We start from the raw sequence: 15581 nt of genomic DNA, 5'->3' as shown, positions 1-15581 counted from the left end.
TTGGACAAAAAATGTTCTAGCTCTTGGAGAGAGTTGTGCTGAAAAAAAATATAGCATGTGAGATAATTTATTGACATATTTGTTGAAGCAAGTGTGCTTAAGTAAAGGAAATCCTATCTTTTGCTAAATTAAAGAGGTTAAGGGAGATAGCACGTCTATTCAGAGCTATTTGCAAGAGTCGCATAAGAGGAAAGAGACTCCCAAGGTTGGGAACCACTCAGGAACTTGCTCGAACATCTTATAGTCTGGAGCAGCCATGGGCTTTTGAGAGCACAACAAAGATCTTCAGATAGTGAGAGAACATCTGCCCTGGCTTGTCTCGCGAGGCAGGGAATACTCTTTCCAAAAACTGGTCACTCTTGGAGGGAGTGAATCTGAATCTCAGTCTGCTCTCCAGAGAGAAGAAAGATTTATTCATGGACAAGGCAGCTGATAGATTGGTTTGAATGAAGTGCCTATCTTTTGCGTCAGCTCACGGTAGACAGCTTTGCTTTAGCTTTCAGCACAAGGACATCCTTCTGCCTTTGAGGAGCGGATGCAGTGGATATCAGCACAAGGACATCCTTCTGCCTTTGAGGAGCGGATGCAATGGATATCAGCACAAGGACATCCTTCTGCCTTTGAGGAGCGGATGCAATGGATATCAGTAGAGTTTTCATTGCTCTTGCATGCGTTCCTCCCTTTCTTCTCAGTCTCTAGAATGGCACAGAAAAATCAGTAAGGAAGGTCAAATAATTCTTTGCTCCTTCCTGAATGAAATGGAATAAAAGAAGTAATTTCAAGCAATTTGACAGGTGGGCTGTCCATCTTCCTTGCTAGCAATAGCAACATTTATTTCTGTGCACTTAGTAAAAGCGTGTGAAGTTGAAAAAGAGCAGTTAGTCGAGGGAGAATGCCTTAGTAAGCTCAGAGTCATTTTGCTACTACATCAGGACTGGTAGATTCAAACCACATGGATTTTAAATCCAATAGGAGTTCAGCTTGTAGTAAAGACAGTGCAATAGTGGTCATGTTCCAGCTGCATATGGATTTTTCACCAGGTGTAATTACCATGAGTCTGAATCTTCAGCCATCAGAAGTCAGCTGTCGGCATCATGCAGTATATTTCCATGGGATTCCTCCCAGCACTGGGGTGTCTCCTCTCATTGCCTGCACTTACATTGGCTTTGATTTTCCCCACCTGAAATTGCAGGCTGGTTTGCTATTTCTGTACAATGCACTTGGCTAAGCTTTGAGCTGCTGGGATGATCAGGATCTCAGAGGGAACAAGTAGTTTCATGAGTTCAGGTTTCATCCCTAATTTCTACACTGATCGAAGGAGAGTGCCATGTCATCACTGTTCTACCCAGAAGCTCCCTGACTGTAATGGACTGTCCAGTCCCTCTGCAAACTCTGCACTGTTTTTTACTGCTCCCTCAGCTGGCTGCTCATCTGTTAGCAAACTTAAAAGTGTATGTACTACTGAATGTGGAGTTTTGACTCTATGGTTCTATGAATTGTTTATATCTCATTAATTAATGAGAGGTGACATATTCCTGCACTCAGGTGACCATCGCATTTCTTTCTAGCCATTGTGAATGCATTGTATTTCCATTAAAAAACAAACAAACAAACAAACAAAAAAAACACACAACTCTCTCTTTTTTTTTTCCTGATGAATGTCTGAACCGAAGTCAATGTTCCTGTAATTTTAACTGAGCAGCAGCAGAAGATGTAACAGAGATGCTGCTAACACCACTTGGGCTATAACTTATAACTCTACTTACAAGGTTTGCTTGTTTTCTGGCACAATCTCTGACACATTCGCTCTAGTCAATCACAGTAAAGTGCCTACTAACAGATGTGGCAATTAAGCTGAAGAATTCTGTCTCTCTTTTAATTTTTATTACAGAGAATAACAAAGTACCTCATTAAACCCACCACCATAGAGGTTTTCTGAATTAGGCATACAAATGTCTGCAAAAATTAGATCTCTGAATAGGATGCCTTGTCACTAAAGGTGCTGTATCAGAGAATGCTATCTGTTGATACAGACCATTTTTGTAATGACAAATATGTGCTCATGCGACTGTTGTCCTTTTGAAACTCATACTGTAAAGAGGTACAGATTTAAAGAATGCAACATGTGTCCTAAAGGATAACAATCTGAGGGGTTTAGGAGCTTGTGCTCAAGTTAATAAAAATGCAGTCTTGATTCTTCTAGCTTCAAATTACACTGCTTTTGGCTGGAATTAGCAGCAGACATTTTTAGGAAGGTTTCAGATAACCTGGAACCAAAGTAAATTAACATATTTTAATAGGAAAAATTATCTTGGAAAAAAAATAATTAAAATTAAAAACATCTTCTTTTGATTGTTAGAGCATCTAAGGCAGTTGCTTTCATTAGTTTATTTTAATGATGAACCAGGCACTCTTTTTAAAGATAAATCTGGTTCATCATTAAAATAAATGAATTTAAAAATTTAATGATTTGGGATGTCTTCAAAATTGAGGTGAGAGAAAACTGAAATCGATATAAATCACTACTGCAAAGTTTGATATGAAATGACTCATATCAAAGTGTTTTAATGCATAAAGTGCACAGCTGTTTACTTTGTCATTCAAGGAAAGAACATATTTTGTTACTACCAATCACTAGTGTTGGTAACAGTTTTATTTCTTCAAGGTGGTATTTATTTTTTAATAAACAGCACCTTGTTTTCCAGCTTCTGTCATGTAGCTAGAAGTATAGTGAATCTATGCAAGTCTGTGTGCATTTACCTTTGTGTATATATAGGCACCAACGTGCATATATGTGTGCTCACACTCAAACTTACAGAAGAGAGATCCCTCCTATGCCCTCAGGCAACTGACAAGCTGAATTCCTCTCCAGGAATATTTTTTCTTCTCTTTTGACAAATTGGGAGACTAAGCACTAAAACTACGTAACTGCAAACATGTTTTGCAATGCTTTTTTTATTTATTTGTTTTAAGAATGAAGTATTGAGTTAGGTATGTCCAGCTGTTCCATAACTGCTTGCTTATGTGTCTGCAGATATAACAGGCCACGGATAGGACACCAATCCAGGTTGTCACCCTGTAATGTCAGGGAGCAGTGGAAATCAAACAAGCTATTAAGTAAAGGACAGAGATTATTTAAATACAAGGCTCACAGATACAAACACTGTTTTCATAACTGCAGATGCTCATAGGCTTTATCAAGGGTATACACAGTAAAATTGAATCATACCCAGGCTCTCTTGGAGCAGAGGCAATGAAGTAGAGCAACACTATAAATAGACATAATGTGATCACTTGATAGCATCTCGTTACGGACTTCATATGTTGTATTTTAGCTATAGTGGAGGAGGATAAGTAAGAAATGAAATGACTAGTCAGGAAAATGGGTCTGGTCTTGCATATATTGGTTTATAGATTCAGTTTCAATTATTCTATCCAGTAGCAACTCCAAAAGAGCTCCCATGGTTGATCTTAACATGTTCCTCACTGTGTAAAATGGCCTCAGCAGGTTATCCTGTAGTGTCACTGAAAGCTCTTTAGGGCAGGATTGCCATTGACTTCAAGAGAATATGATTTGCTCCTTTTACTGTGGTTTTGTTAAATAGAATTATTTAGGCTCTTTTGGTTTGCATTATAGTCCTCAATTTTCTCCTTTGAGTAAGAATGGAGGAATGCTATATCCATTCTAACTATTGTAAAGCCAAAATAAAAGGTAGAAGAAATGAATGAATGAAATGTGAGCTAAGACACTTCTGGTTTCCCCATTCTTCTCTCAGGGTGTTTTGGGTTTGCTTTGTTGTGTGAAGGGAGGTCTTATGCAGTGAATCATAGGTGCTTTGAACTGGATTGCTGAAAGTGGAAGACAAAACCTAGTAAATAATGCATTGAAATGTTTCAGTGCTACATGGACTGTTAAAATGAGATGGCAATGGTTTTTTGTGGTTTTTGTTTTTTTGTTTTTTTCTTTGAAAATTAAAGACTGTCCTGTGGTAGTTTGTCCGGAGTGCTTTGTTGAAGATTTACAGGAATGAAATGTTCAGTCTAAATAATGAAACAGAAGCTATCTGAAATAACAATTTTATTTGCTGTAAAATGTTATATAAAAATGACATTTCGAAGATAAATATATTGAAGCAGTGTTACCAGCAAGTCTGCTCACAAATTACAAAACTTATTAGCAACAAGAATATGAGTATGTTTTTACATGTGATGTTCATAAAGAAAGAGTCCAGAGAAAGGCTGTCTGAAGCGTGGGGAACTGCAGACTGAAGATTTTTGTCAGTGTTGACAGAGGCTGTGTCTGGGGAGGAGAAGAATCTAATGTATATGGAAGTGTATGTGGAAAAAGAGAACGTGCATGTAATTGGGGAAGGAAAAAAACAGAGGAGGTCTTTGAAGAGAGCTGAAACAAGAAAGCAAAAGACTTTTATAGAAGGGCAGACACATTTGAAATGGATCCTAAATGAATAGGAAGCCAAAGGAGTTGTCTGGGTCCTGTGGTTGTACTCCTTTATGCACTAGCGAAGTGTTGGATACAGTGTCTGGAAGGCTGGTGCTTGAGATAATAGGAAAATAAAGTTCACAAAAGCTACGGTCAAGAGTGGGTAAAACTATGAATGAGAATTTCCACATAAGTGGAACCAGGGAATTGGTGTATTTAGGCAACCACAGGATTGTCCCAGGCAACTTGTCAGCAACCACAAAGTTTTCACAGTTGCATCCATGAATATAATAGCCTTAGGGGGGAAAAAAAAAAAGATATCAGATGTCTGGCGATGTTATCTTATTAGGGGACATTCAGTAAAGATTTCTTACCAAGTTATTCTGTTAAAACAGAGCTTTCTTACATGCCAGTGACATCTAGCTTGAGAAATAATTTTCTCTAAACACATGCATCTTAGCTCTCTAGCCTTCATCTGTACAATTAAACAGACTGATGGTCCAGTAAGGACTACATTATTTGATTAAAAATAGAAAAAGGGAGTGAAGAAGTCTGGATACGGATTCTAGACCAAGTCCTGGACTCTATCACTTGTATTAAAAAGTATAGTATTTACTTTCATTACTACTATCCATCAACAGCTATCCTGGGAAGGATGCCCAGTGCTGACAGGTGCCATCTATGTACAGACTGAAAGCCACTGGTACATCTCTGCATAGCCCCATGCCTGCTGGCCCTTCAGGCTTGTGCCTGGTGCCTGTCCCCAGACCACAGCAGTTCCCTGTGCTGGTGGCCTTGTCCCAGCCGGGGGGGAAGGAACCAGTCAGATCCTGGCTCTTGCACATTCCTGTGTCTCGCTGCTGTTTATTTCTAAAATGTGGCTGGTGGCTTTCCCCAGGAGCAGCTGGCCAGCCCTGGGGCCATCAGCAGCTGTGGAGAGGGAATGAAAAGGGAGGACAATCGTGAACCTCTGTGCAGACCACAGCTGCAATAGCTTGCACAGAAACAGTAATGTCTGAATATCCACACAAAACTCAGCAGAAAGGTACAGCAATTGAAGTTGGTCTTTCTAAAGCCAGGCTTTTGCATGCCCTTCACTTCACATGGACTACTCTTGGTCCTAAGTTCTTCCATGGTAAAAAGCCATAGGTTGTGATTACCTAAAATTTTGAGCCTGAGACAATGCTACTATTGAGTATGGACACAGGCTGTTAACATTTTTCAGTGATCTATTTACCAAACTGGTGAAGAATAAATTATTCTCAGAAGTAATTTCCTTTTCTTTGTCCTTCCTCATCCCACATGTAGCTTCTTTAACCATCTCTTACTCTTGTTACATTATTTGGCTTGGGATGAAAGAATATTAAACATCTTGAGGAACTTGTATTTCTTTTTTTTTTTTTTTTTTTTTAATAAGAGATGAATGTTAAAACAATAAATCATTCTTCAGTGATACCCAGATTAAAAACAGATACGAAGTACACCTTCTTGACATCATGTTATATAGTCCACCTAATGTTTCTTGTGAAAGAATTTATATCAGGATTTATGTTCTAGCCACTGTTCATCTTCTAAAGTTGCACTTTTCAGGTACTTTGTCTTGGATTCTAGACAGCTTTAATAAAGACAGCTGTCTTTATTGCGTGTTTTTTTCATCTAGTTGGAAAAGAGCTGGACAGCACTTTTAGTTGAAAGATTTATTAGTTAACAGTTCATCTGTGCAGCTTCCTGTGTGAATAATCTTCAGACAAGCTCCATATGCCATTCACACATGTGCAACAGGTAACCTTAACGATCATGACCTTGCATGTTCAGGACCTTTATTTGTTATCTGCCTGAAAATAACGTAAAATCTTTTAATGTCAACGGTGCTCTGGTTTAGTGCAAAATGACATACAGTGAAAGGACCCCATGCCTGTGATGCTTGGCAAGTTGCCCCAGAGGAATAATAATGAGTCCATCTGTAAAGGATCTGGCATGCTGGCATTTGTTCTTTTCCATGCCTCCTTGCCCCATGCAAACTTGACTTCCACTGAACTTTCTTTTCCTCTCCTTTTAACACTGGTATGTGAGAGGAGAAGGGGATTGATAAATGGATATGTCATCCTTGTCATTTTGACTGTATAGTGAAAATGCTGCATAACTGTAAGTGAATTTGATGGTCCAAAGAGAACCTTGGTTGTTTTTTTTTTTCAAGAATCCAGAAACCTTAATTTGATCTTCTACAGTAAGAGTATGTCTTGAAAAGGATACTGATGAGTGACATGCAGGAAAAGTACCGAATCCTATAAAATGCAGTTCAAGATAGTGATGGGATAGCTCTTTTTTGGGTTTGTACAGCAGGTGAAGCTAGGCAGGAAATGCTTCAGTTTCCTGTTGTCTGGGACTCTGTTGCAACACTGGGCAGCATAGCTAATATAGAGCTGAAAGGATTTCTGATTCTTCCAATCTGTGACATTATCTTCTTTTGCTCCTTTTAATTCCAGTTTGACAATTTCATTGTATCATGGTATAATAGAATGGCTTGGGGCCTCAAAACCCACCCAGCCCCAACCAGTGCTGTGGGCAGGGCTGCGTCCCCCCAGCTCAGCTGCCCAGAGCCCCACGCAACCTGGCCTTGAGTGCCTCCAAGGATGGGGCACCACAGCTTCTCTGGGCAGCTGTGCCAGGGCCTCACTGCCCTCTGGGTAAAGAAGTTCCTCCTAACACCTGATTTAAATCTCCTCTCTTTTAGTTTAAAACCATTTCCCCTTTGTCCTGTCTCTGTCAGAGAAAAAAGGTCTGTCTCCTTCCTGTTTATAAGCAATGAGGTCTCCCCAGAACCTTCTCTTCTCTAGACTGAACAAGCTCAGCTCCCTCAACATGTCTGGTAATCTTCATGGCCTCCTCTGGATCCACTCCAAACAGATCCACATCTTTCCTGTACTGGGGGCTCCAGAGCTGGACGCAGTACTGCAGATGGGCCCTCACAAGGGCAGAGTAGAGGGAGATAATCCCCTCCCTCTCCCTGCTGCCACTCCTCTTTTGGTGCAGCTCAGGATACTGCTGGCGTTCTGAGCCACAAGCACATACTGCTGGTTCATGTGCAGCTTTTCATCCACCAGAACCCTCTCATCCTTCTCCACTCCCTGTGTGTTCTTTTCACAGTCTGTATGCATACCTGGGATTGCCCTGAGTGCAGCCCCTGGCATTTGTCCTTGTTGAATCTTATTAGGCTCTCATGGGCCAACTTCACAAGCTTGTGCGTGTCCCCTGGATCCCTCCATTCTGTTCTATCAGCTGTACCTCTCAGCTTGGTATCGACTTGCTGAGAGTGCACTCAACCCAGTCATCCAGGTTGTTGATAAAGATGTTAAAGAGTACCAATCCCAAGACAAGTTCCTGGTGGATGCCAATTATAACTGGCCTCCACCTGGACATAGAGCCACTGATAGTTCGTTAGACAATTCTGAAACAATATGTAGTGTGACACTGGCCAGCCACTCCAGCCCTTCACTTGAAAGTTTTCATGCTTAAGTAGAAAGTGCCCATTCCAAAATGCAGTTTAACAGATGCTTTCTGTTATTTAAGATCATATTATTCCACTTTTTTTTTTTTCTTTAAAGAATTAGTAGTACAGCGATGCAGCCTATGAAATTATATCACTAGTTAAAGTATCCTGACACCATAGATTCCAAAACAGATATTTCCACAACTTACACACAAATAATGCCTGGTTCCTTTTAGATCTGTACTCTGGAACTTGGTCTCTGTTAATTTCAGTTTAAATGCAATTTGGAATTTTTGAGGCACTAAGCCAATTCATACAGGCAGACATTACAATTACTTAAGCTCCTTTTATTCATAGAAGCAACTGATAATTAAAAAGAAACAGAAAAATAAAGGAAAAACAGTGATTTAGTAATTTTTTTTTTCCTCCATAGTATAGTCCTTGAAAAAAGAAGCAAAATGCTTCTAAAAAGACCTGTTCCAGCATATTCAGCCTTTTATTTGATTATTTCTCAGGTATCAGTCTGAAATCATTTTTTCAGTGAACTGCTCATGGTCTGTCTTAGAAAAGCTTTGGACTTTTCAAGGTTTTCATTTTTTTTCACTGTACTTAAATGTCTTAGGGAAACCCTCTTCATTGATAGAGTACTATGGGATATTGCTAATTGCCTTGTAGGCAATTGGTATAAATGACTGCCATCCCGAGGGACTTCTGTTGTGAAAGAGCTTGCAGAAGAATAAATGAGTGTGAAGTTGAATCCTGGAGGGACTGTTGCTTTGGTGTACTAAGATGTGAAATCAGAAAATGAATATCTTCTCTTGTGGAGTGAGCTTAGTGATTGGATTACTGCATTTTGTGGCTACTTATATACTTAGCGTATTCAGCAAGCAAGTCCTTAGTTAGAGTACTGTTGAAGTGGCCTGTCAGAACACATTTGTCTGTGAACCAATATTTTAAAGAAGCACAAGAGGGTTATCTTGTTTAACCTGCACCAAGAAAGGACCTTGTCATCTCTGATGGTTGTGAAAGAGCCATTCAGTTTAGGCCATTCTTGAGTTATCATTTAGCAAACTGTCCAAATTTCACAAGTTCTGTAAAGAAAAATCTCAGCTTTGAAGATGAATGGTAGTTTGTTCTCTTCTAACTAGCAATGATATCTTTAGAGTGACATATTTTGAGCATTTAAGAAGAGATGGTCACTTGTGGTGAGACGGTGTGATTGTTTTTTTTTTTTTTTTTAAGTTTTCCCAGCCATCTCGGGTTTATGTGATAAAGATGCTATTCAGGTTAGTCTGTATTTATTTTATGAGTGAGGTTTCATGTGACATTATCCAACTGATTTCCAAAGGAGAACTGCTCTCTGCTCTTCCATCTATTAATTTTCTAATGCAATCAATTAAAACAATCAGATTTTCTTCATAGAAGTTAACATGGGACTAATCATTATTGACAAGATTAGTTTCAGATTTTGCTTCACTTGACATCAGCTGTGTAAGAGATGATTTTATAAACAAATTGTGGATCTGGTAGAGGATCTGAACCTTGGGAATGAGAATAGCTTAAAGGTATCAGAAATACTAAGTAGGAACTAAAGAACCAAAAAATTCACAAAAAGATCTTTACAAAATGTTTTTATCTCATCTGGAGCTGTAATTTCTACATGCGGGTAGCAGTCTGTAAGGGCCCCTTGCTTTTTCATGGCCTTGAGATTGTAAGGACAGAACCATCAGCAACAGAATCTTTAGTAGTGACTATGCAGTTTACAAATTCAGTCTGAGAGTTCATCTGTGATAGACAAAATGAAGATTTTTTAAAGTAGGATTTACTGTACATAGAGGATAATGCAGTGTAAGTGCAATTTAAAACAACCCATTGAACTGCAGCCCAGAGAACACTGTTTGACATACCCATGCTGTGCCACTGCAAAAAGAACTGTGTTGTAAAATTTTACAGATATCACGACAGAGTATAGAAAGATCTTAATGTCCTGAAGTTCATCCTCTAATTAAATTCCGTATTCCTGCTGCATTTTTTATATTGCAGTGTAAAAATGCTTTTTCAACACTAATGAGAAAGCTACGTCAGCATTTCCCTCAGTCTTGGGTGCATTATGTCATTTTAGCAACTGTATCATCGTATTCTTTGTTGCCAAAGCAGTTCTAATCCTGCTTGATTCACCAGCAACGTTTGATTTTGCTGACCATAAAAAATTTGTTCACAGCCTTGAGCAACCTTCACTTTTTGCTTTGCATTGCTCTATCTTCCCCTTCTCCCCCAGTTCCACCCATTTACCTTTTGTGCAGACCAGTCTAAGGGATAGCTGTGTCCTCTGTGTTATGCTTGTGGCTCTGCTTGGAGCAGGCAGAGAAACTCATCTGAAATCACATCTCAGTATTCAGTAGTCAGAGGAAAATACTTTTTTTTTTTTTTTTTTTTTTTGTTTTGTTACTTATTCTGATTTTGATCCTACATTGTATAGAAAAAACAATAACAAAACAATGTGTGCGGAGTATCAGCACTGCTGGTATTCACAGAGAAAGTGCCTAAAAATCTCAGATGACAGCACTTGTTAGCTTTGTTTGTGCCATATATATACTATACGGGCTTTTTCATCTGCTTACTGGTGGGATTAATGTAGTTCATGTAGTTGCTCACATTAAAAGTGTTTTAGGTGAGTATTTATAATTTTGGGGAATATATTTTTAAGATACACCTGTTATTCCATCTTAAAAATGAGCTTGTTAGTAATTACAGTATGCCTTGGGATGTTTGATTTGTTAATATGACTATTATTGATGGCTATTAATATCTTGATTTGATAAAGTAGACATGTCATGAGCTAAGTATATTTAATAGGAGTACAGAAATGTATGGGAGTGATTTACGGATGCTTCATGCAGCTGCATTGCTTTCTTGTTCACATTTTAAAACTTTGGGACTGCATTAAAGCCCATGGAAACAGAGATATATCTGATCTAAACAGACTGTGACCTCATTGCACAGGACTTACCTTAAAGATCCTTCTCAAAAGCAAATGAAGATGGCTTTTACTCCAAGTTTTAGGACAATCAGATTTTAAAGTTTTCTGTACATGCCTGATAGAAAGTGCTTATGAATTACACAATATTATGTAGCAGGGCAGAGGAGCTTTCAGTTTTAGTGTGTGTTATTATTTCCCTCTCACTTCTACTAATAACTGATTTACAGAGATAAGGCATCCTGCAGCCTGAACATTTTTATTACTTAAATCAAGGTACACTGTACGTAGGTAGAGAGGACACTGATGTATTATTGGGTAAGATGGTTTAAGCAAAATGTAAGAAGAAAAGTGAATTTCTGAAAAGGGCATCTCAGTGCTAACTGCAGACATCAAGAGTTAAATCTGTCATCTGCATTTTTTATTGCTAGTATAAACACTTTAGCAATGCTAATCAGTGGTGCTGATTTTCTGTTTTGATTTTCCTTAATAATTAAGCAAAAGATCGGGAATGCAATCAAGTTTTACACTAGGGGGTTCATGCAAATTTTCTTTTTTTAATTTTATTTCATTAATTTTATACTTTGTTAAATGTATCCAAAAGGAAAATTACTGAAGTTGAGAAGAAGAAAAAAAAAGAAATACAGTGTACAGTCCACATAATCAAAGTGACTATTTCTAATGAGGGAAATCGCCACTTTGTTGAAATTATTAGCTGAAAATACAGCTGCTTTAATTCCTTCTTAAACAACTGCACATTGGTTACTCTGCTATGCAGAGAAACAGTTACAGTCCATGAAACGTCCTTCAGCAGCCATGATTTTTCAAGAGAGATTTAGCAAAATGGGATCACCTCTGCATTCCCAAATATCTTAAATACAGTATTTTCTTTCGGTGAGTTTTTTTATGTCGACTTCCGAAGAGGAAGACTATTCCATTTCCTTATTTTCATGGATTTGTAGCCTTTTTTCTCTTAAAATAATTTATTGTTGTGTTTTGCTCTTATCTGTTCCATAATATTTTAAATAACAAATTTCTATTTTCAATTATTTTACTTTGTTAAAAGTATTTGTAATATTTGAAAAGAAGTACATTAACCAGAAGTTATTTTCTTATTATCCTGCAGATTAGACTCAATTCTCTTTTTTTTTTTTTTTTTTTTTTTTTTTTTTGGTATGATCTCAGAAGTAATATACTGTTAAAGTTTGTTTGAAAATTGACATATAAGGTCAAATGTTTCCCTGAAGGGGAAGAAGGGTAGTTCGAGCCATTACGTATTATCTTCTGCCAGCTTTCATTCTGGCATTTATGAATTCAAGGTAAGTCATATTCTAAGTGATTTGGTATGTAAATTAAAACTTTGCTTGAAATCTAAGATAGACTCAGTCAGAGTACTGGGATAGTCTTTTATATTTTTATGTTATTAAGCTAATTCATTTACGAGCAGAATGCTTTTTCTATTTGGGAATTGCAAAACTGGTAACGAAGGGGATATTTATGCAGGCTATATGGGGAATTTGACTTAAAATAGCAATAACACTAGAATAAAATGTGACACTGTCTTTTGATGATTTAAAGCAAATTGATTGAAACTCGTCCTCTTATTAATTCATTTGCTTTCATAGGAATTATTGGTTAGTTAGTAAAAGGCACTGTAACATTCTTTGCAAATCGTGAGCTAACGTTGCGTCTACTAATAGTGTTGTCTAACATCTTGAAGAATTAATAAAAAATCATATGAAACCTTTCCCTATCCCCTGTGGGGAGGTGTTTTGTGCACGAGCTAAAATCAAGGTAGCACCAGGTATTGAGATGCAGCCTTTCCCGAGCAGACACTGGGCACTGCACCCTCGCTGGCCCAGGTTTTTAGTGCTTAGGCATCCTTATAGAGGCTGTATTGTGAAACCGGTTCATAATTTCGGGGATATGGTTTTAACAAAGTGCCACATCAACTGAAGCTGTCTAAGGTCTTTATCTGTAGTTTTGAAAAAGTTGGTGCTGCTATCCATCAATGGGGTAGCACAAATCACTTTTTTGAGTAAGTCAAGTTCAGGCTTTTTGATGACATGTTGACAGCCAAACCTTTAATGAGGGTATTTTTGTTGTTGTGGTCTTCAGGAGGCTCTAGTCTTTCCTTTAAATTACAGCTGTCTATATCTGTTATCTGGCAGGGACAACCACCATGAAGCGGTCTGAGTCTGAATGGCTGCAGGACTGCAGTTTGGTGATGGGTCAGTACTGCTTGCCAGCTGGCTGTCCAGCCACTTACAGAAAATGATTCCATTTGTTTTCTACCAAAAATGGACATGTATTTACTGCTGCTGGGCAGGCATCACATGTTTCTTGAAGTACCCATTGGTTTTTACCACCAAACCATTGATTATATATATCCTAATAAAATGAGTAATTAGTTTTGGCTCCTTTATCATTTGTTTTTCATAAATCATAAATATATATATATATATATTTTACAGGCTACCTTTTTGAAAAGATGTTTCTTCATTTGAACACCCTTTCTGGATTCCCTATTATTCTCCTGTACCATTGGCTGGGGACAACTTTATCTTTGAATCTTGAAGATCCAAACGTGTGTAGCCACTGGGAAAGGTAATAGTTTCTTTAACTATTTGAAAATTTGATACAAATACTGATTGTAATAATGTATGTTTTACTAGTATGTATTACTTAACACATTTTAAACGGTTTAAAACTTTCAATCGAATAATGAATTGGAATAAAATTTTATGCTTGGGCAGAGTAACTTCAGGGTAAGTAAAAGACTTTCATGCTAGGGTGAAATGCAACCATCTTTGTGGTAGTAGTTAGAATGCAAAAACCACAACAGTTGCACAGGCAATGTTACAGAACCATCTAAGGACAAGAAAGGAATCAAAGCTTTTTTTTTTTTTATTTAAGTGAAAAGGAGCTTTTACATATGCAAAATGCAATTAGCCATATTGGAGTTTGGCCAAATTTGATTATGCTGATTCTTTCCTTTTCAATATTCTTGGAATCTAAACTAAGATTTGTTGTTTAATTTTTTTTGATGAGGTTCAGAAATTTGTAACATACAGCTATAAATTCATCCATTTAGTTAATCAATTTGTTCACCAATTTCATGTTAATTGCAAGTAGCTCACAGTGGGTAGGAGAGGTTGAACTGCAAGCATTTGTTGTACTTTTCTTGAGTGAAGGTTATAGTAGTGAAATGAGGCCTGAATGTCTCACTGCTGTTATTTTATTAAGGCCATGACTGATCAGCTATTTCCTCAGCTAGTCTAAGTATTCATTTGAAAACATAAGTATTGTCTTCACTGGAAGTAAATTGTATTTTACGCTGGGAATGCTGCTGAGCCACTATACATTTATATGCAATTGATATGACTAAATCTTTGCAGAGAAAGCTGAAACTTGTATTTAATGTTTTATAAAGTCTGCATTTAAAAATTGCTCTTAAGGACTTTCCTCAGCAGTTAATCTCAGCTTGTGTTAAGCAAGGGTAGGAGCAGATACTTTGCATGCAATTTAGTATATACAGTATTTGGTATATGAATTTACCATACTAAATACCCGTTTACAACATTCAGGCACAAGTTGAGGTTGTTACTTGATGCTACTCCACGTTGTATATCCTTTACTTTCTGTTTTTATCCATAAAAGGTTTTGAGGGAAGACATATAGTAGTGAAAATAAACTGGCAAAAACCAGTAATGTTTACAGAGTATAACATGTTTTAAAATGATGAAAGTCTGCAGAAGAAAAAATATTCATCAAGCACATCCAGTTTTTGAATAAAGTTTTATCTTTCTCTAATTATTTAAGCCTCAGAAATGAGGAGGACCTGCAAGTGAACTTCCTGAAACTGGTGCTGTTTCTTAGAACGGGCAGCAGGGGAATGAATACAGCTATAGCAGAGTAAAGCCCACAGATACAAGTTTGTTGCTGCTGCGCTCAGTGGCAGTGCTATAAATCTACCAGTTCTGTTATAAAACGATCTTCACAGATGAATTCTGATCACAGCAAAAGTGGATGAGCTGGATGTGGCGTTCAGCAACAAGCAGGCACAGTTTTGTCAGGCTGTCTTACAGCTGGACGAATTAGAGATGCTTGCCTTTTTAGGAAATAGGGAGAACACAGAGCAAGTTCTGGACAGTGAGGAATGAATGGATCTGGATATGTTTTCTCTCAGTATAGGTGATGACAGCAGTAGGAGGAGATTGTGGTTGTTACCCTGTAGTAGGTGCTGAGGGGTCAAAGGTGGCATGGAAATTCAGATGGGCTATACACTCGGTAAGTGTTTTGGCTGCTCCTGGGAACCAGTGCTACAACAGGAAGAGACCACGCATTCCCATATTTTCTAACCCTTTTACGCAAAAAGGGACTGATAGGCTGCCAGCACAAACAGTCTGCACAAGAGTTTTCTAGGGTGATTCAATATTTTTCCCTACTGCCGCAGAAGATCTTTTCCTCTGGTCCCACTGACAGCTCTGGAGAGTCTGGATATCAGAGCACAGATTTATTTCTAGGACACCACACTCATAATTGGGCAGAAAGCAGTAAAAGACCTTCAGTATATTACTTCTGAAAAAAGGTTCTCTGTTCAAAATTAAACAGAAAACAAGCAAACAAAAAGCGTGGACTTAAGTATAAGTTCTGACTGCTAAACAGACTGT

At 37.9% G+C, this 15581-nt stretch overlaps 1 protein-coding gene across 3 annotated transcripts in view; it reads left to right on the top strand.

The window, feature by feature from the left end:
• MEGF10 (multiple EGF like domains 10) overlaps positions 1-15581 on the top strand; it is a 126256-nt gene that overhangs the window by 35904 nt on the left and 74771 nt on the right. For all 3 annotated transcript variants that reach the window (XM_085213112.1, XM_085213110.1, XM_085213109.1), the window contains one exon: positions 13383-13515. In XM_085213112.1, the coding sequence (XP_085069238.1) occupies positions 13400-13515 (116 nt within the window). In that variant the 5' untranslated portion in view covers positions 13383-13399. The remainder of the gene's footprint in view (positions 1-13382; positions 13516-15581) is intronic.

The sequence above is a fragment of the Meleagris gallopavo genome, chromosome Z, assembly GCF_905368555.1.
Source record: "Meleagris gallopavo chromosome Z, MGAL_WU_HG_1.1, whole genome shotgun sequence".
NCBI classification, from domain to species: domain Eukaryota; kingdom Metazoa; phylum Chordata; class Aves; order Galliformes; family Phasianidae; genus Meleagris; species Meleagris gallopavo.
Note: the sequence above shows the minus strand (reverse complement) of the source record. Positions and strands in the feature narration are given on the sequence as shown.